The following is a 21,727-nucleotide window of genomic DNA, read 5'->3' on the forward strand; positions in this document are numbered from 1 at the left end:
TTACATGACGGTATGGCCTGTATGTGCATCTCATGTAAAATGATACGGTGCTTTGGATGGAGATAGCGAGGAAAAAGAGGGTTGGAGTCTTGTTTAGTTGTTACCTGTACCCTTATGAGAGGTCATGCTAGTTTGTTTAAGCAGAATGGTGATTTCATAGTAGACATGTTTGAGACCCTCCCAGAGTAGGAATGACATGTTTTTGCCCAGTCTTCCCACTAATGGTTATTTATGGGTCAAAGCCTATGCCGTACAGTGAGGAAAAAGTGCCCTTTCACAGGAGTACAAAAATAGCTACCATTATTCATTGTTAGTGTGCGTCTAGACACTTGCAGGATGTACAGTACACTCTTTCCAGGCCATGTGTGGGCGTGTGTGTGTTTGTTGGCGTGCGCGTCTGCGTGCGCGTCAGGGAATCGATCCCGTCCGGTGTGACCATCCATCACCCTCGTCCCACGTCCCCAGCCCTTTTATTCCCCGCTCCCTCTTTGTCTCCCTTTCTGTCTCTCCTCACGCTCTCATTCGTCCAACCTGGGCTGTCTTCTCTCGCGCCTCACACAGCGCTCTTGCTTCGGCCCAAAAAAAACACAGAGCGTCTCCCTGGGTCGACTACAGCGCCTAGCTCCCTCCTCTCCGTCTAGACAGTACAGTAACTCACTCGCAGATCCTTGAGGATGAGATATGAGAGTCCTCGTCTCCACCTTTTCGCCTCCCCATCCGCCCGCCCCCCCTGCCCCCCCTGCCCCTGGGGGCTTATAATGTATTGATGACAGCCGAGCTGATCTGCGTCGGGGTGTTTTGGTGGACAGCCACACACCAAGGGCCCGACCACTGAGCGGCTCGACCACGGTGTCGTTTTCCTTTGCCGGAGACGCGACCGCGGTGGCGCGGCGATTAGAGCAAGACTGGCGTGACTCTGCTCAGACACAGATCAGAGTGAGAGAGCAGGGCTTCCAGACCTCAACCTCCATCTTACTAACAGAGCCGTAGCCATGAGACTGGACCCATCTTCTTCTCTCGGCCCCGTCTCATATCACCGTGTGTGTGTGTGTGTGTGTGTCCAAATATGTCTGAATTTGATTTATAAGATTTTGTGTAATAAGTAAAATGAAGGGCTATTTGTTTTTGTTCCATGTGGTGAGTGTTTCTGGAGAATGTCTGACACATTGGAGACGATATTTTAGATAGACAGCGTTTATGACAGTTAGTTTTCCTTTACTGGATGCCAGGGTCATCAGGGATCCAGCTGTCTAGAACAATGGAGCCGATGGTTGGGGAGTTCCAGCTAGACCTCTGATTAACATTAAAATGAGGAAAATGCATCGACAGATGAATCTTACTTTCACTGAAATATTTAGGCCACATTTAGGCCTCAATGATAAAAACACAGTCAAACAACACATTCCAGCCAGTGTGAAAAGCGCTGAACAAAGTCTGTGTTCATGTTGGCGGAACCAGGTTTGTATTGTGTCACATCTTCAGCCCGTCATCCTGTACCAGGGACTCAGTAGGTGTCGAACCTCAGCAGTGATGAGTCACCATGGCTGGTTCCCACTGTGCTCTGACTCAGTAGCACTGAAGACAGGCTGGCAGAGAACTCGACAAGAGCATGAGTGACAATGGACAAACCCATGGGTAACATCATCTGCTTCTGGTTTTCTAATGACTTTCACATGCCCTTTAATGAGAATTGATTTGCATTTATTGCACTGTGTAGTGTAACCCTAGAACTCTATTGCTTTGAAAGTTTTGAAATATTTGTTTTTCACTGTCTATTTATATGTTTGGTTGATTGTGATCAACCCACTCAGCCTGATTGTAAGCAGTTGTTCACGGTCACATAAGGCCACGCTGGGGAACACATCTGAACATGAGTCAGCATTCAGTTCAAGGGTGGCATACATGTACTATACTCTAAATATGTTCACTCGCACAGACACCCCTTTCTACACCTACAGAAATAAACTCCACGATGATTGTGCTGTAAAGGTGAGTGAATGAATGAATGAATGACTTTATTTATATAGCACTTTTCCAAACGATAGATACGAAGTGCTTCACAGTTAAAACAAAATGCATAGTAATAATCAGGTCTGCATATGAATGTCATTTCACAAAATGGAGAAAAAAATACATCATAAATAAAACCACATACAAAATACCATTAAAACCAGTAAAAGAGAGACCGAAAAGCAGATAAAACATAAAAATGCCAACTTTTACAAAGTTTTTTTTTTTTTTTTTTACGTTTTTCTAAACGGGTCACAGACTAAGCTGACCCGGTGGTAAGGGGGAGGCCATTCCAAAGTGTAGGGGCCAAAACAGAAAAAAGCATGGTGATAGTGATGGAGGGCCTTGATACTCTTTCGTATCTTATTGGCCACTGCCCCCACCTCTGTGTGTGTGTGTGTGTGTGTGTGTGTGTGTGTGTGTCTGCAGCGGAGGCTGACTCAGCAGAGTTGCAGCCCAGCTGTCGTCTAGTCGCATGTGTCCATTCATCTGGAACTCCACAGGTCAGAGGTCATGCATGATACCAGTCCTTCTGGGCTTCCATTACTGCCTGCCTCTCTCCAGGACACACACACACACACACACACACACACGAATGGTGTTGCCTGTTCTGATCCACACTAATGATCCAAAACCATTAGTGTTCAGTTACTGGGTGTAATCTGCACTCCTGTCTGCTTCCATCTACACTTAAGGGGAATGAAAATACATGGATATCAATGAACATGCCCATCTGATATAAACTGATCCTGGTCTGGTTGTGGGTTACATCTAGTATGCAAACACCTTAACCTACAACTTCAACACAAATGAATCTGGCTTACAGGCTTATATTGGAGGACGGTGTAAATAAAGAGACGCCTTTCTGTGACTCCAGTGGTCTTACTGCACCCTCTAGTGGCCAGAAAGGAACAGCAGGGTACACAGCCACTGGCCTTCATTCCCCCCTGAACAAGCTACACAGCAACAGCTAATGTGAATGTCAAACAATTATATTTAATACAAAAAAGTTATTTTATTAATTTACTTATTCAAGTTCACAGACTTTGCAATCAGTGGCCGTTCATCAGTCCAGCCATTACATCTACAGTAACACACTGATGCATTTTTACAGATAGGCAGGTCACAAGATCGTAGTCCAGATACAGTATATGCATCTAATAAAAACATTCACACAAACACACATTAAAAACAAAATTATTCATATTTGTGCTTTACAGTGAGTAAATACACAGGATTCAACCTCAACCATCGCTATCATATGCATCTGATTATGGCCTCAATAATGCTTGAACAGTCACTGCAAAATAACCTCCACATAGAGACACAGTACAGTATGCTTGCCCTAATCATAGGTTCGCTATGGCCATCCAGATCTATTGCACACATCCTATTTCAAATATACTAGACATTGCTTACAATGAAAATGTTTAGTCAGTAAACACAGATTCATATGGTTAAGCACAACTCCAACTCATGGTTACAGTAAAACATACCAAAAGAGCTATTTATACACAAACATATTCATACTGTACTGTAGCAGGCCTTCGGTATTGTGCATTGAGACTACACTAGCTTCTTTATGTAGTCTCTTTAAAACTTTTACATCAATATCACGTTATACTTCTGTTTGATGTAACCTACATCTACACTACAGTATCTTACACTTTTCAGCAGAGTCAATAAATAGTCTGTACTCGGTCACACACAAATGACTCGTGCTCCCTGCCTCCCCGACCTGTCTCCACTCCACCACTACAACATCCGCATTACCCACCACCATCAACAGGACTTCCAACAGTGAGAGGTGTGAGAGCTGTTGCTGCTCAGTAAACACATTGAAAACAAACTCCAGATGTACTGTAATTGTCCATGGGCTGAGCTCTGATTGGTTAGGCATTTTTGTCATTTGTTGTCCCTGGCAACTCACAGCAGCGAACAAGGTCAGAGAAGGCCAGGAGAAGACTGCCTCAGTGACTGGACCCAGACCAGAGCAACCAACCAGGCCAAGAGGTCCACACAGGGTTTCCCGAGCAATTGTTCAGGGGCAGGGGTCAAAAGTCACAGGGGCAGTCCTCCACAGGCCTGAGTGTGCAGAGACAGTGGGAGCAGAGCTGCACACCAGTCCCTGTCGATGGCTATGAAGTGGAATGAGAAGTATTAGCAACAGAAGAGCAAAAAACTCCTGTTCTTAAAGGGGCAGTCCAAGTGCAAAAACAAGGGAAATGTTCAAAATCTTGGAATGTCCCTTTAATAGAAATCTTATCCCACAGCTACAATATAGTCGCAAAGATAAGCTCTGCATTTGTTACCTGAAAAAGCGGGGCAGTGTGTATCTGGGAGCTGGGTTAGTGTTAACCTTTAACAGTTGCACTGCTCCCTGCCCTGTGTGGTGCCTCCCTGTGGTGACTGGCGGAGTTGCCTCACTGTCGTGTCTCCGTACTGGATCCCTGAACCCATCCTCTCCGGGTCCAACTCACCTACAGCGCCGGGCAACACACCCACAAACCAAACACAGGTGAACAGCCATCCAACATGTGATCATATATTCAGGTTAAATACATAGACATTCATGCTCACATACACTGTGCGGCAACTCTGTGAGCTCGTCCTACCTGACTCGATCTTGTTGAGGATGGTGCGGGCGCATTTGAGGAACGCCTCCTCCACATTCTCTCCCGTGAGCGCACTCGTCTCCAGGAACATCAGCTCTGCGGACAGAGGCGCCACCCAGACAACGTCAGCCATCATCACTCTCCTCTTCCACTGTGTGGGTCATGCGGCCCATTCTTCGTTGCGCTACGTTACCGTTTTCCTGGGCGAAGCGGGACGCCTCGAGGAAGGTGACCTCCCGCTCTGCCTCCAGGTCCTTCTTGTTGCCGCACAGGATGATGACGATGTTCGGACTGGCCAGAGTCCGTGCGTCGGTCAGCCAATTGGTGAGCGCGTTGTACGTTTCCCGACTTGGTGACAGACGAGACAGAAAAGATTCACGAGTTCATTCAGTCCAGATAGTTTGTTCAGAACTGGACACGCAACATTTGAGTGAGAGTGGTCTCGTCTTACCTGGTGATGTCGTAAACCAGGAGAGCACCTGCTGCCCCTCTGTAGTAGCTGCGTGTCACTGACCTGGGAGCACAGGAGGGGGGCATGATGTCAGAGCAACACTCACCATCTCGTTACTAAGTTAGTGAATTTCTCTAACGGTACACCCCGTGGCCTTCGCCTGACCCCCAACAAACACAACATCAGGCACTACCTGAATCGTTCCTGTCCAGCTGTGTCCCAGATCTGCAGCTTCACTGTCTTGCCAGCCACCATCACCACCCGCGAGCCAAACTCTACCCCAATGGTGTGGCTGGAGTCCTGCTTAACTACATGCAACAGGACAGACAAAATTATAGGACTGTTACAACTTCTAGAAATAAGGTCAGCTGATATCATATTCGATATGATGGTAGTAGTAAAATAATTCTTAAGCATGTTGTCCTTGAACGATGTTAGAGCTGTATATGCAAGAATATGATTCTGAATTCTGTAGCTAGAGCTTAGGACAAGATCACACTGTGATGTTGGTGCTGGAGTCTTCTGGCTTACACTTGTTCTCTATGAACTGGTGGAGGATACAGGACTTCCCTGAACCTGCACTTCCAATCACCAAGAACTTGAAAAGGAAATCTGAAGAACAGAGAAGGGGAGAAGTTAACTTGCAGCAAAGGCAGAGTAAGGGCCATCTAAGTGGCTTGCTAGCTTCACAGAGATCGTTAGATCAACAAGAATAACGTTACTCGTCAATAACAACATCTAAATGGTAACAGTTACCAGAATCTCAACTGTGACACTTATACACAGATGAGCTGTCATCTGTCTATTCTAGCTAGGACACAACTAAGCTAACGTTAGCTAACTAGCGGCCGTTATCATAACGTTTAAACTAGCTAACTGGGTAGGTATGTATTGATGAATGTCATTTTCTTAAAGTATCCCAACTGTAGAATGTTGATAAAGCAAATTACAGCGCATCAAAATAAAAACGGGTCGCCAGTTAGTCAGCAGATGTTGGCGAGAAAAACAATTTGTTGCCAATGAAGACATGGCTATTTAGCAGCTAATGTTAATGTAGCAACAGCAGCAGCCATCTGAAGCTCGGGATGCATGGTTGATAGAAACATATTCCTTACCATATGTCTCTGTCATTATCCTTGATGGAATCAAGATGTTGCTGAGAAGTGATTTTTATGAATCAATAAGATTTAGAGCTAACTAGCAGTTCATCCACATCTCGGGAATCGGGACGGCTACAGCGGCTAGCTAGCTTGTTTTCACGTGATGACGACATTGCGACGTCAATTCTCTGCAACGTCAGAGGTGATGGCATGGATGCATGTTGATCAAAACATTATGTGGATGGTAAAGACTTACTGGGATATAGCGATATGTTCAAAAACAACGATAGCCTTCTAGAAATGTTTAAACAGTATCAGTCAAGTTGGAAAGATATGCAGAAATTAAATAAAAGTGTGAACAATGCAGTTTAATGACACTTGAGTTACAGAGTTACAGTACCATCAGATCCAGTCCAGCCATTCTGTATTTTGTGTGGTATAAAAATCCCCCCTAACCCATTTGACCAAATGCCTTCCAATCCAAATAGTGCATCATAGCCTAAGTATGTGCCAAGATCAAAATCGGTTTCCAGTCTTGCTTCCATTAACAAACACCATGATGGGGAAATGGTATGAAATGGCTCTTCCTCCAGACAAGAACCTTGTTTCCAGCAGTCCCCTTTAGATCCCACATAGCCCCACCCAGAGTAATCCAGAACGACCTAAGTGGCCTGATAAGACATGCGAGTGACCCCCTTGTCCACTGCAGAAGCCCCTCCATCTCATCACTTTGACTTGGTTTTTTGTTTGGCGGCTGGTGTTGGAGCAGCAGCAGGTGTTGGGGTGAGAGCAGGAGCGGCAGCAGGAGCAGGTCTGATCTTGTTGTACACCTTATTGTACATCCTCTTAAACCTGTGACGACAGAGGGCAGAGAACATGCGATTGAAAAAAGAGATTTGTGTCAATCAATGTTTATAATGTGGTTAGAATTGATGTTGACTATTTTCACTTGGATTTTCAAGAACAGAATATTAAATGCCCCTGGGTTTAGTACTAAAAATAACCAATGAATAATCAAATCTCTGTGACATAGCGCTCACATGTTTTTGATTCTCCTCAGGAGGGCCTTGACTGATCTCACCAACTTCTTCATCCGTGCCTGCGACCCGAAAGACAAGCTGGTTAGTGTACAACCCTGTGAATGCTGCTAAACATTGCATTTGTTGTTATTCCATTTACACATTCTGTATCTGTATGGCGTGGGTCCCTAATCACACAACCCAGGGTAACTACTGTGCCTGATGACAAGCACACTGCCTTACCTGCTGCTTTTTGTAGAGTAGAGGAAGAGAGAAGAGACAGATCACACCTGGATAAAAGCAGAGAGAGAACGAATGAGTGTAGAAGTGGGTGTGTGGAATAGATAGATCATAGATGGTGGAGCAGCAGTCTCACCGACAATCACCAAGGTCAGTCCATTGGTAAGGATCCCCACATAGGACAACAGGTACAGCAAAACTGCAAACTGACCACAACGAGAATTCCTTTTAAAATGTGCTGTTCAAGTGTATTCTGCTCAGCTGCAGATAAACACTGAGGGGTTTCTGTCAGGTCTAGGTGGGTGTTAACGGTGACCTCTGACCTGGACGGAGTCCTGGACACTCCCAATGAAGAGCAGGTGTTTGATCTCTGTGAGGGCGAAGGCGATGAGCAGCACTAACTGCTCCACCAACACCACTGTCTCCTCATCTGTCAGAGAGCCGTCGTGGTCCAGGTAAGACCTGAGGGAACACACACACACCCGCACACGCACACGCACACACACACACACACACACACACACACACACACACACACACAAATGTTTACTGTTGAGAAGAGATACAACACTTTTAAATGTGTAAAATGTATGAATGTAATTTTACATGGTTATTATTGTTATACTGTTTTTATATTGTTTTATACTTTATATGCTTTGTAACTAGGGCACTATTGTAAATGAGACCTTGGTTCTGGCTAAATAAAGGTAAAATAAAACCTAAAAACACATGTAGACGGATCTGCTGTCTGGACAGGACTCACTGAAAGGGATGTTCCTTTTCGGGGTTCCAGTGCAGCAGCTCCAGCAGCTTGTAGTAGAGTCGCAGGGTAAAGGTGACACACATGATGCCAAGGCACAGGTAGGACAGCACCGTGACTGCGCTGAGCTGGAACAGGCTGGCCAGGCCCACCACCAACCCAGTGAACACCACGCCCGTCTTCCCCATGTGCCGCCAGTACACCAGGTCCACAACTGGGCACAGACGAGACAGAAGAAAGACATTTGAATGCTGTAGTGGGGGACCATCGCTGACAGACGAAAGGTAGCTGTTTTGTTAGCTGCGGACGTTCCGACTGCTGTCGCTCAGGTTGTTTGGAATGGAGGCTTCAGGGAGGCAGGTTGATGTCTGGAAGGAATGGAGCTGTAGGATATCAAGAGAACTGTGTCTAGCTTTATGTGAAGCTTTGGTCTGTGTTTGTGTGAGAGAGAGGGAACCGACATGTCTCCTATGTTACTGGAGCTATAGTTATCCAGTGGCTCTTGTTCTAAGATCTCAAGCTCAGTTCAAGCTCTATTGCAATGAGGAGAGTTTAAAATGTAATATAGTAGTCTGGTGGTATGGGGACAGCAATCAAGTGACAGCCCATTTAGGGTCACCCTCATTATTCTCTCTCTCTCTCTTTCTCTGTAATATTCAGAGAGAGAGAGAGAAGGAGAGAGAGAGAGTAATATTCACACACACACACACACACACACACACACACACACGCACACATACATGCACCGATAAGCATATACACTCCATTGAGTAGTAGCAAGTGAGAGGCATGTCCTTGCATATCCGTTGAGTCCTGTTTGAGCTGCTAGGGTCCTGTCTGTGACAGCTAAAGCTTCAAATGAGCTCACTAACAACAGTGTAAATCTATAGGGGCACAGTAGTTATCTGATTAAAGCTTACATCTAGGAACACACATGAAGCTCCTCCATACTCCCACCACTTAGTCCTGTATACACAACAGCTGTACCCAGGATGATTCACCAACATGGCCAGGTCAGATTAAATCACCGAGGAGTCATCAATCCACACAGCCAGATTAGGAGATGGAGGATTTCTATGCAATATTCTGCTGAAAACAAGTTTTGTTTTAGTTCTACAGTAAATCCCCCTGTCCACCAACTTAGTGTATGTCAGAGACCTGTTTGACTGGTCCTCCAGTGCCCTGACCTGGCCAGAGGAATTAAGACCCCCCCTGCCCCAAGCCCTCTTCCACCACAGCCAGCTACACCCCCTCCTCTACCATTATCTACTCTACTCAACCTAGAGTCACACACCATTAACCAGCTTACCTTTGGTGGCCATCTCAGCAGCTGCTGTCTCACTGCTTGCCCCTCTCCTAAAACCCCTTGCCCTCCCACTGTATGGCTGGCCCTATACAGGCTTTTTTTGGACACCCCAGCCCCGTCAGCAGAGTATGGTCTGGCTGACCTAATTTTATCCTGTATTGGATACCCCCTGTTTGAGTGCACTCTCACTCTCTCTTTCTCTCTCTCTCTCTCTCACTCTCTCTGTCTCTCATTCACACTCTCTCCCTCTCTCCCTTTCTTTCACACACACACACACACACGCACGCACACACACACACACACACACACACACACACACACACACACATATGCACACACACACACACACATATGCACACACACACACACAAACACACAGACAAACACACACACACACACACATGCGCGCGTGCACACACACACGGCAAACTTGAGATGTCACCATGTGCTGAAGACAGTAGCTTGGTCTCTAGAGGGAGGTCTAACTCCTTGGTCTGTGATTGGTCTATGATCCAAAACAAGCACTCTTCAACCAATCAGACACCAGGACAGGTTAAACTAATCTTAAACCCCATAGGTTGAACACTGGTGGTGAATGCTGAGTTGGCAAACTATCATATCATAACCAAGTTGCTCTATCATTCAGATTAACCCTGATGGAGACCGCATTGCAGCAGAAATGTTGTATTTTTTATGTGTCATTGAACCTTTTGCATCAGAGCTTTGAGTGTGTGGTGACCTTAATTTATTTCATGTTTGTTGTCGTGGCACCTAATCACTACAGCTGGCATTTCACTTACTTGGCATGATATGAATACAAAAACATTTTCAGGGTGAAACAGTCCCCCAATTAAAAAACCTCTTCTTACTGATTAGACAAGGCTGACAGCATACTGTATATTGCTAATGAATAATTAAAACATGTCTCAGTACAGCACCATTTCAAATTTCCGGATGAACTATGCATATAGGTCACGGACAGATAGTTCTGAATACAGATTGTTCTGAACAACACACATATTGTTCTGAATAAAAAGTATGACCACCACTAAGTGCGTCATTCACAGATTTAGCTCCAGGCGAACACTACAAACGCACCAAGACATGACTCATGTCTTTCAATGGGAGCATCAGTGTGCATAATGAAGATGAGCCTCCTCTCTCTCCTCCCTTCCACCCCCCCACCCCTCTCTCTCTCTCTCTCTCTCTCTCTCTCTCTCTCTGCCTCCTCCCCCTCTTCTCCCCTACATGCGGTACTACAGTGCGTGCTATTATATACGAAGGGCTGACACTGTAATCCTGCAGGGGTAGATGCTCGGTAATCCAGCCTCTTCGAAGGTTCAGATTAACGGAGCCGGGAGGGGTGGGATGAAAAACAGAGCTGCAGATAGGAGGAGAGAGGGGGAAGGAGAGAGTGAACGACAGCGCACGCATGACAGGGGCGAGCCGTGCTGCTGCTGCTCGGGGATTGGTGCACAGAAATAGCCAACCAATCGCAGAGAAGGCAGGAGAAAACAAGTCTAAGGGAGAGCCAGAGAAAGAAGGAAGAAGAAGCTATGAAAAAGAGAGGGAGAGGGTGAAATCACAGGACTGGAGAGGAGAGGAGAGGCATAACAAAGAGAGAGAGAGAGGGATGACTAGCAGAGTGAGAGCAGATCAGTGAGACCTCCGGAGAGAGCGGGGAGAGGAGAGGACGTCGAGGAGATGGGCAGAGAGAGGCGGGAGAGCAGCCATCACAGAGAGAACACATCAGCCAGACCAACAGCGTCGTCCGCAGAGGCCAGGCTCTGAGGCCTGAAGCAGAGGGGCTACGCAGACACGGCTCGGGCCCAGCACCAGGCCCAGCACCAGGCCCAGCACCAGGCCCAGAACCAGGCCCACAACCAGGCCCAGAATCAGGCCCAGCACCAGGCCCAGAATCAGGCCCAGAATCAGGCCCAGCACCAGGCCCAGCACCAGGCCCAGGCCCAGAATCAGGCCCAGCACCAGGCCCAGAACCAGGCCCAGCACCAGGCCCAGCACCAGGCCCAGAACCAGGCCCAGAACAAAGCCCAGCACCAGGCCCAGAACCAGGCCCAGCACCAGGCCCAGAACCAGGCCCAGCACCAGGCCCAGAACCAGGCCCAGCATCAGGCCCAGCATCAGGCCCAGCACCAGGCCCAGAACCAGGCCCAGAACCAGGCCCAGCCACCAACCACAGCCGGACGAAAGAAGCCCCCCACCACCCCGCCGAAAACATCAGCAGCCATGAGGACAGCCAGGAAGGGCAGCGTGGAGATGCCGGCCTTTGTCCGGCAGCTGGTGAAGGAGACAGAGAAGAGGGTCAGCTCCTTCTTCAAAGGGGGCGGCGCGGGGGCTGAGCAGGCGGAGGGAGAGGGAGAGGAGGTGATCCCCAGCCCCTACCTGGACTACCCTGTCCTGGACAAGCTGACCGAGGAGGGCTGCTCCCACTGGGGCCTGAGCTACGCCCTGGGCAGCATGCAGGGCTGGAGGGCCAACATGGAGGATTTCCACAACTGTGTACCACAGCTTGGCGGACAATTGGCAGACTGGAGCTTCTTCGCCGTGTTCGATGGGCACGCTGGCAGCTCCGTGGCACATTACTGCTCCCAGCATCTGCTGACTCAGATTCTAACCACAGGTGAAATACATGGAGCGCAATCTGCACCCCACTTGTCACTTCACCAACTTCTTTCATCTCTTGGCCTCAGAATAGAGAATTCTTGATCTTGATACTGTAGATTGAGTTAGTGCAGTTTTATTGGGATTTAGTTATTAATTGATTGAGGGTGAGTTATTAGTAATGGTTCTTTGATTTAGCTGTCGGTAACTTATGCAGACTATTTATTATATAAAGGGTAGTTCCGAGCTCGCAATCTGATTGGTTAAGAGCCGTTGTAAAGCCTCTTTATCGTTATTTATTTTTTATTTTATTTTTTTAAATGTAATTAATTTATCATTTAAATAATAATAAATAATAATAAAACATAAAAATTATTTATTTAAATTAATTTAGTATAATTATTCAATTATTACTGCCTGTAAAAACGTTAGTTCCATTGCGTAACCGTCTGTTGGTACATTACGGTTTCTCCTCAAGAAAAAATTAAACATTCAATGTCAATTTTGAGTTGTTCTATCCGTCCTGTAGCCTAGCCTACTGTACCACTCTGGTTTATCGTCAGCACTTTTGCAACTCGTGTTGCACAGCAAAGGGAGGCTCCACTCCGCTCATGGCTAGCTAGGTTGGTCAGGAGCATTAGTTTGGTTGCTAGGGTTCATTGTTCGCCGTTTCAACTCCATAGCAACGTGATAATTTTATGAACTAGCCTACCTTTCTTGGCGGAGTATAGTAAAATACTGATATTAAGTCACTGAAATAGTCGTTATTTATCCCATAAATGTTTCCCGATGATGTAACCGTTGTATAAAAGCAATAGCCTAACTCCCTCAAGGGTTGTGGTCCATAGCTACCACACCCTCTCATGAGTTATTGCGTCAATAGTATGTGTTTATGTGTGCGTTATTTATGTGTGTGTGTGTGTGTGTGTGTTAAGGAGCGATTGGGTCTGAGGACGACCCGGGGAAAGTGCGAGGAGGCATCACGGAGGGCTTCCTGCAGACGGACAAGCGCCTGCTCACCGTGGCCCGCCGCCAGGGCTGGGAGCGGGGCGGCACCACCGCGGTCGCCGCGCTCCTCTCGCCGCGCTTCGTCTACTTCGCCAACTGCGGCGACTCGCGGGCCATGCTGTGCCGGGCCGGCCGGCCCTGCTTCTCCACCGAGGACCACAAGCCCTTCAGCCCGCTGGAGCGGGAGCGCATCGAGAGCGCCGGCGGCTCCGTGTCCCTGCAGCGCATCAACGGCTCCCTGGCCGTCTCCCGAGCCCTGGGGGACTTCAGCTACAAGGGGGCAGAGAACCGGCCGCCCGCCCAGCAGATGGTGTCCCCGGAGCCGGAGGTGTGCGTGCTGGAGCGCTCGCCCGCGGACGAGTTCCTGGTGCTGGCCTGCGACGGCGTGTGGGACACGGTCAGCAACGAGGAGCTGTGCGCCTTCATCCGCAGCCGGCTGCAGGTCTGCACTGACCTCAGGGAAGTCTGCTCACAGGTCATCGACCTCTGCCTCTATAAGGTTAGTAGGCCTACCTGGGGGTGATGCCCTCAGCATGTGGCGGAAGATGGACATCGAGAAAACCAGGGAAGGATCAGTGAACATGATTATTATTTATTAAGATATCCTTATATATGGAAACGTTTTAGTCAGAACGTGCATTTCTCTGAGAATACCTTACACACTGATATAATTATTTATACAACAGTATATAAATAATGATATAGTACCAAGGGGTGGGCTACTATATTTTGCCCACCACTTGGTTTTCTGTTACATCATAATATATAATCTCCTGGAATTAAGTTTGTGCTGAAATGAAGAGGGAATTCATCCAGTACCTCCAACCTGGACTTGTGATTGGCTCCTAGACAAGGTGGTGCCACAATGACCAATAGACACACACAGGTGCATAATCTCTTCAGACGAAGCGCAGAGGCCACACAACAAAGCCAGGAGCAAACAGACACAAATGTGCATGCAAGCTGAATGAGGGCTGTTCTGGCGTTCGCTGTCATGTGTAGCTAGATTTTTAGGGGTGACGACTATTTGGACACAGATGCCTTGTTAGGGATTAAAAATACAAGAGAGAATAGGAGGCCAAAGGTCTATACTAGGATACTTACCACCTGACCTTAGGTTGACGTGATCCAGTAATCCTGCCAGTGGCCTTGTGACATTAAGTCTTTCACTAGCGCCTGGGGGACAGACAAATAAATGGATTGACTGAGACATTTTCGTCAGGGGTGAACATCAACATGCAGCCTTGTTTAATGCCCACAGCATTGTTGTGTACCTCATGGATGTGCAAGCTAATAAATCATTCAACTCTGTTTACAATATGTCAGATGTGCACTATGCTAATGTCATGGCTCCTCTGTGGTGAAATGGCGCTCTTCTGCAGGGAAGTCTGGACAACATCAGTATCATCCTGCTCTGCTTCCCTGGCGCCCCCCAGCTCTCCGCCGAGGCACTACACCAAGAGGCAGAACTGGAGGACCTGCTGGAGTCCAAAGTGGCAGGTGCTGTGAGAACATGGCCGCACGCACGCACACACACACACACACACACACACACACACACACACACACACACACACACACACACACAGGCAGTCACACCTCGGGCATTCAAATACTACAGCTGTGGTGTGATGGTTCCATTGAACTTGAGTATTCATACAGGCAACTTAGAACTGCTTCAAAAAATAACCGGTGCAATGGGGTGCTTCAGCCTATAGTGTGTGAGCATCTGTATCCGGTGCATTTGAAACACTGCGTCTCCTTTCAACAGAGATTTTTGAGGAGCTGGTCGCTAGGAGGGAGGAGCCTGATCTGCTGTCTGTCCTCACGGTGCTGGCATCCACAGTCATCCCTGGCCTACCTCCAGGAGGAGGTCTGCAGAGCAAGTAAGAGCATACGTGTGTGTGTGTGTGTGTGTGTGTGTGTGTGTGTGTGTGTGTGTGTGTGTGTGTGTGTGTGTTCCAGACCTAGGCCACATTTGGGGACAAATGTTGGACATGAAACCAGTTGATTGGAGTGTTGGATTGTGTGTTGCAGGAGGAACTGTATCATCTCTGCATATTACCAACAGAAAGAGGCACACAGACCAACACTATCCAATGTGAGTAAGTAACCTGTAACCTCATCCAACCAATGAACAACTATTAAAAAAACACTTAGTAACCATGTTAATGATAAACAAATAATATTTGTTCTATGCTCATACTGTAACCTGACAGCAGTCTTGTTTCCTCCAGGAAGTAGGTGGTCCTGAGAAGAACACCTAGGATTGGTCTCAAGGGAATCTTGTGGAATAGAGCCAATGCCAAAATAAAACTTTTACTGTGGCAATTCGACCAATCACGCAAGGGGAACTGAGGAACGAATCACTGTCTCTCACCACCTCAGCCAAACAACTGTACACCCTAATGTGACAATTGCAGTGCAATTTTGAGAAACTACAGATGTAATATATTTCTACGATATTTTATATGATTATGAATACAGAGCAGCAGCATGACCCAGTAGATACAGTAACAGTAACAGTACAGTAACTGTTAATTGATGTCAGATCAAATGATTGATAATGAAAGATCTTAATTCATGATTGGATTTTCCATTGAAAAGTAAATAAATCAGAATAAATTAAATAAGCCATTGAGGTAAAATTGAAACGGTGTTATTTGGGGTTGTACTTCAGGTTGATATTTGATGCTTAGTGTTAAGAGTTGGGTCCCCACAGAGCGCTCTGTCCTGTGTTTGCTCTGGTCTGCATGCTCTGTTCTGTGCTGCCTTGCTGACCTCTTTCATGGTAGATGCAAAATGTTACATGACCAACCATGAGTGGTCCATGGAAGGTCAGTAAATTCATAAACATGTGACTATTATCCATGTGATTTCAATTAATATGTGCTTATATACTGTGCATAGCCTTAAATGTTTTCAGCCTAAATAAAGATTTGACTGACAGAGCATTATCTGTGGGTTCTACAAAAACACAAAACATCCATATTCTATTTTTCCATTCCATTTCATTCTTAATATTTTCAGTATTCATATTGTTGACAGTTGAAATTATATACAATTAGAATGATCAGTTAGAATCAGTCATATCCATTAGATGGAGGTGTTTCTCTAAGAATAACGAACTACTGATCCATGTGTGCAGGAAACCTAGGGTGAGTTCAATCTGAAAACGTGCACTGTTTTGCTACGGTTTCCGGGTTGAACAAAACGTTTGGTGGGTGTTATCCAATCAGTGGCCCAGTCCCAATGTTACCCTAAACCCTCAAGCCCTGAGCCCTCACACTTATTGACGTGACCTGGTAAAGTGGTTGAGTGTGAGGCGCTGCAAGGGCTCAAAATGGTATAAAAAGGAATGGGACAGCACTTGCAACATCATGTTACGTTGACGTCAAAACTTATTTCTTACTATTGTGGGTGTGGGACTTTTTATTTTACTTTTCACTCTTCATTTTACTATTTTTTTTTTATTGTAGGCCTTCATGTAAATTAATTTTGGGCTGAGTCAAATCCCCTTTACATTATCACAACCCTCTGTGTTACCCTCAAAACATTTCTGTTCCAACTTGTTGAAATAATTTTATTGTGTGGCCATAAGCTAACTACATTAGGCTACTGCCTGTGATTCTTGTTTGTGATGAATCCAAAAGTAATTACCCATGAATAACACACATTTCTGCATCTCACAACTCGTAACATATTCCATGTCTCAATCTCAGTTCAAAGAACACTGCACTGAGATGGATGATTGTCATGCTGCTTTTAACTGGGAAATCATATGATTTAGGGCAACAGAAATCGATGTAATTTATAACCATAGCCTACATATTTTCAAACAAATCAAATTATACAAACCCATGGGGTTGATAACCTATATGTAAAAATATTGAAACCAAAATAATTATAAGGCTACTTGTGCAGATAAGCAAGTCCAGCTGAAAACATGAAAACATATTTTGTTTTGTAACGTGAATGTTAGGGTTGATTGAACTGTCCGTGCTTGTTTATTGGCCGTTCTTCAGGTAACCCACGTCACAACAATATGAATTGTGGGTAATTTCCATAGGCAAAGTCTGCATGAGTGCAGACTTACAGAAAGGGGGCATAAAGGGCTCAAAATGTCTGCCAGAGAGCAATCATGCACTTGACGATTTGACAGTGAGACAGCCCTAAGCCCTCACGCACTTAGCGGGAACACACTCTCACACTCTCACAAGTCTGAGAGTCCGTAAGGGTGGACATTGGGCCAGGGAAGGATCTTCATAGGATGTTCCAACACACCACCGTTCGTTCCTTCGTTTCTGCTTCAGTAAATATTTTGCTACGTTTTGCTGGGGCTGAACTCACCCCTGCTAGCTCCTGCCGGTAACATATGACAGTGATGCTTTGAAGAGCATCTGGTCAAGATAACAAAGATTGATAAAGTGAAATACATATGGATGATATAGCCCGCCCATGCAGAGTGATTTGATTCTAATGTATAATGCTTTGCAGTATGTAATCAATTGTGTGGCCAACTGTAACTGGTGTCTAGACTGTGCTTTCTAGTGTGATTGTAGAGCTGGAGTGTTCATTAGCAAGACCTTCTACCCAAGCCTCATTTGATTAGATGTGTTACAGTATTCCTATCCGTCACACACATCATGATTGCACTAAATTTTAATGAGACACTGATTTAAAAAGTGTTGTGCCTTAATTTAGAGCAATCAGCATATTAGTACATGTTGTTCCTCCTTACACCTCGTTTCCAAGGGCTTTCTACAGTACCTAATTTAGAAACACCATCAAACAGTGATACATATTCATCAGGTACTCTAGCAGAGCCCTAGACTTTGACTGACTGAGGATGAAAATACAGGCACATCTCTTTGTTCACCGATGGGCACCATCTCACACACAGCCATCGTCTCAGGGGACATCTGTGGCGCTCATAAATCATAAATCAGGGCTCCCTCTCAAGAGGCCCTCCAAGACTCCCGCTGTCTGATTGCCTTCAGCATAAGCAAATCACTTGAGCATCTCGGAACCCTCTCAAGACCAATGTTCTCTGAATGACACGCATCTGTCAAATCTTCTCATTTCTTCTCACATCTTCTCCCTACAGAACAAATGGGGCTATTCAAGTATCAGCGATATTGATGAATGTCTGGAATTCATGGAGTGGGTGGGCTTTCAACAGTAACCATGCCTTTCATTAGCACAGCACCTTCCTGGAACATGTCTTTGATGGAAATGAAACCTCTGTCAGAAAACATAAACAGAATATCTATGCTTATCCGGAAGATCTAGTGCAAATGTCTAAGTCATTAGCAGCAATTAGCTGATTCTCTACAATCATGTACATTTCATTTTTTATCAACAGTGGGCAAACAGGTCCTTCATACAGTATGACCATCCCAGGTCCTTCATACAGTATGACCATCCCAGGTCCTTCATACAGTATGACCATCCCAGGTCCTTCATACAGTATGACCATCCCAGGTCCTTCATACAGTATGACCATCCCAGGTCCTTCATACAGTTTGACCATCCCAGGTCCAGAATCCATTCTAGAGAAGTATTCCAACGTCTCTGATCAAACAGTACATTCCTACGTTGAAACGAAGGCGCTTGTCGTTCCCTAGGCATAAGGTGCGTATGGTTCGTGGCGGGACTACCTGTCCACACTGGTCTCCTGCAGACGGTTGTTCATGATGGCCAACGCCCCCACCCCCCCCGAGAAGCCGTTGTGGCGCGCCAGGCTCTGCCGAGGGCCCTGGTGGGCCGTTTCACACAGCTGCTTCTGCAGCAGCGCCAGAGACACCTTATTGGAAGCCGTGAAGTTGTTCACCGAGATCAACTCCCCAGACAAACGGCGGCCCACGGCGTAGGCTTCGTCAGGCCCCGCCCCCACGTCCGTCTCGCTGTCGCACACCATCTCCACGCAGGCGTCTGCGTAGCGGTGGCGGCCGGGCGGGCAGTGGGACGGGGCGGGCTGCACCGCGTTGCGCTTCAGGCGGACCCTGGCGGCCGGGGGCCTCGGGTTGGGGCGCTTGTTTGAGAGGCAGGGGCAGCAGGGCGGCCAACAGCCCCTCAGCGAGGGGCAGGAGCAGCAGTGCCCGGGGCAGGCCAGCTTGGCCAGGATCCAGTTAAGCGTCTGCTTGATGATGATGGAGATGACGTTGAAGAGTGAGTAGATGCAACACACGCCCATGAGGATGAACAGGCAGTTGCCGAGGCGGTAGGCGTCCTGGGACTCGTAGCGCTGCCTCTGGCTGCTCACCAGGTCCCCGAAGCCGATGGTGCTGAAGGCCACGAAGCAGAAGTAGAGCGAGTCCACGTAGCTCCAGTCCTCCATGGAGCAGTAGAGGGTGGAGGCGCTGCAGGCAATCAGCGCGGACGCCACGCCCAGGATCAGCATCACGTAATAAACGGAGGGCTTCCAGCCCTCCAGACTGTCCTCCTCCCTGGGGGGCTCCTCCCCCCCCGATGAACCCCCCATCCCCGCGCTCCTCAGCCGCCGCTCGTGGCACCATCGCATGATGTAGGCCAGCATGGTGATGATCCTCTCCAGGAAGAGGTTGAAAAAGAGGATGGTGGCAGCGCAACCGATAAGACCGTAGAAGATGAGGAATATCTTACCAGCTATGGTGACTGGGGTGGTCATTCCAAAGCCTGGTAATAAAGGGGGGGGGGGGGGGTGCGAGAGAGAGAGAGAGAGTCAATGAGCAATTTAGGTTTCAAACATTTTGTTTAATAAACAGCCCCTGCATGTATAATATTACAAAAGTGGATAAGCCAGTTGACTTTTATGTTCTAGACCTGTCCTGAGCTAGTCCTGTCTGGGGACTGAGATGATCTCAGTGAATGACTTCACGGCCTCCAACTCCTCCCTGATTGTGAGACAACAGGCTCTTCAAAATGATGAAAACTATGAAGGGCGGAATGAATTATGAGGACAAGGGCTGAGAGAGAGAGAGAGAGAGAGAGAGAGAGAGAGAGAGAGAGAGGGGGGGGGAGCATTTTAAACTGAATTTATTAATTGTTCACAGAGTAGACCCGTTGGAATAACCACCCCCCTGACACCTCTGGTTTTAAGCCTAACTGCCTCACAGCTTCCTCCCTATTCTGAAAACTCATCCTCCGTGTCTCTTCCTCTCACTTCAGTCCAGTTCAAACCTAGAGCCTCCTGAGTCCAGTCATCTCATCGTCATGTAGCCTACAGTAGCTCTGTGAGGACATTATAGAGGAGCTACTGGCTCACCGATGGTGGAGACCACTGTGCCTACGAAGTAGAAGGCTCCGGAGAAGTCCCAGCGCGGTCTGAGGGCGTCCACTCTGATGCCCGCCCCGTTGGCCTCTTCATACTGGCGCAGCAGCATGTGCAGGTCTCCCTGGCTCACCCGGTGGTGGAGGGTGAAGTTGGCGAGCTGCTGGTCCCAGAGGTGGTGGGCGAGCAGCTCGGAGGGGCGCTCCAGGGCTGAGAAGACAGCGGCCCCGCACAGCAAGTAGAGCAGGATGAGCGCTGCCAGCAGACAGAAACGGGCGTTGTCCTCATTCAGAGGCAGTCGAGAGCAACGGCCACCGCCGCCGCCCCGCCTACGACCCATGATGTCAGTCCAGCACAACGCCGATGCACAAACATACACTACCCCCACACCTATCTGATCACTACACTCACAACTAACACAGCACACACCAAACTACCACACACACACACACACACACAACACAGTAGGCTACGTATATATGTCACATGCACAAGACTTCCATCTGGAGCTATAACCACAGAGTCCTTTTTGTGAAGATATATGGAGGTATGTATTCCCCTCCCCTGTTTAAAGCAAGTGACCAGGTTGAAGAGATCCAAACACACAAGGAGTAGCCCTCTGGCTTGGCAGAGAAGTTACTGTTTTGTACTGTGTGAGAACGTCGAGGGCTGGAGCAGTCAGTTAAATGATGTCCTTTGGGATTGGTAGCTGCTCATGAAAGACATTTGTCAGTCCTTCATCACTTAGTTGATCATTCTCAGCATGTTCTGACCTGAAAGAAAGGGACGCATAGTGTATGATCATAAATAAACTCCATCCTTCTGCGGTGACAAGAAGTATGCCTCAATAAAAAGGCATGGAAAATAATAGCCTATCTTAACTCTGTCGCCATTCCACCATTACATTACATTACATTACATTACATTACATTACATTAGTCATTTAGCAGACGCTTTTATCCAAAGCGACTAACAATAATTGCATTTAACGTAGGAAGAGCCAATGTACTACTACTTGCCAGAACTCACAAGTGCATCTTCCTTCTAAAACAAACAAGTGACTAAGAGCATAATCTAGTGCTGAAGGCAAAGTGCAAGAACCAGTATTTAGATCTATTGATTTAGGATCAGCGATGCAAAAGCATCCTCTCACAAATACACATACACCCATCAAATCGGTTACAGGTATAAATAAATGTATTACATAAGAAAACTTGATATTGAAGAGATACAATAGTTAACGATTTGTCTTGCCACTTGTTTAACATTAGCAACATGGATTTATTTACAATGAAATGGCGATCAAATCCGACGCTCGCAACTCGTAAATATTAACAACTCACC

General features: G+C 47.0%; 4 protein-coding genes across 4 annotated transcripts; 1 reads left to right on the forward strand and 3 right to left on the reverse strand.

Annotated features, from left to right (window-relative positions):
* Nucleotides 1-3,147: 3,147 nt before the first annotated feature.
* LOC311318162 (ras-related protein Rab-4B-like) lies at nt 3,148-6,329 on the reverse strand. Its single transcript, XM_084449405.1, has 8 exons — nt 6,192-6,329; nt 5,608-5,688; nt 5,270-5,384; nt 5,077-5,139; nt 4,819-4,973; nt 4,626-4,721; nt 4,323-4,490; nt 3,148-4,148 (listed from the first exon to the last, which is right to left on the reverse strand). Exons 1-7 carry the CDS (start codon nt 6,205-6,207, stop codon nt 4,372-4,374), a joined length of 645 nt encoding a protein of 214 aa, XP_084305531.1. The 5' UTR covers nt 6,208-6,329; the 3' UTR covers nt 3,148-4,148; nt 4,323-4,371.
* Nucleotides 6,330-7,022: 693 nt separating this feature from the next.
* Nucleotides 7,023-9,517, reverse strand: rtn2b (reticulon 2b; the record flags this gene model as incomplete). The annotated part of the gene is made up of 6 exons (XM_084449868.1): nt 7,023-7,028; nt 7,439-7,485; nt 7,572-7,641; nt 7,759-7,897; nt 8,199-8,409; nt 9,505-9,517. The coding sequence occupies 6 exons, from the start codon at nt 9,515-9,517 to the stop codon at nt 7,023-7,025; spliced, it is 486 nt and encodes a 161-aa protein (XP_084305994.1).
* A 2,231-nt stretch (nt 9,518-11,748) lies between these two features.
* On the forward strand, nt 11,749-15,398 carry ppm1nb (protein phosphatase, Mg2+/Mn2+ dependent, 1Nb (putative); the record flags this gene model as incomplete). The annotated part of the gene is made up of 6 exons (XM_084449869.1): nt 11,749-12,142; nt 13,059-13,630; nt 14,514-14,631; nt 14,903-15,017; nt 15,169-15,232; nt 15,369-15,398. 6 exons carry the CDS (start codon nt 11,749-11,751, stop codon nt 15,396-15,398), a joined length of 1,293 nt encoding a protein of 430 aa, XP_084305995.1.
* A 3,389-nt stretch (nt 15,399-18,787) lies between these two features.
* Nucleotides 18,788-20,723, reverse strand: kcnk12l (potassium channel, subfamily K, member 12 like; the record flags this gene model as incomplete). The annotated part of the gene is made up of 2 exons (XM_084449399.1): nt 18,788-19,788; nt 20,378-20,723. 2 exons carry the CDS (start codon nt 20,721-20,723, stop codon nt 18,788-18,790), a joined length of 1,347 nt encoding a protein of 448 aa, XP_084305525.1.
* Between the last annotated feature and the right edge of the window lie 1,004 nt (nt 20,724-21,727).

Source organism: Borostomias antarcticus (genome assembly GCF_949987555.1).
Source record: "Borostomias antarcticus genome assembly, chromosome: 15".
NCBI lineage: Eukaryota > Metazoa > Chordata > Actinopteri > Stomiiformes > Stomiidae > Borostomias > Borostomias antarcticus.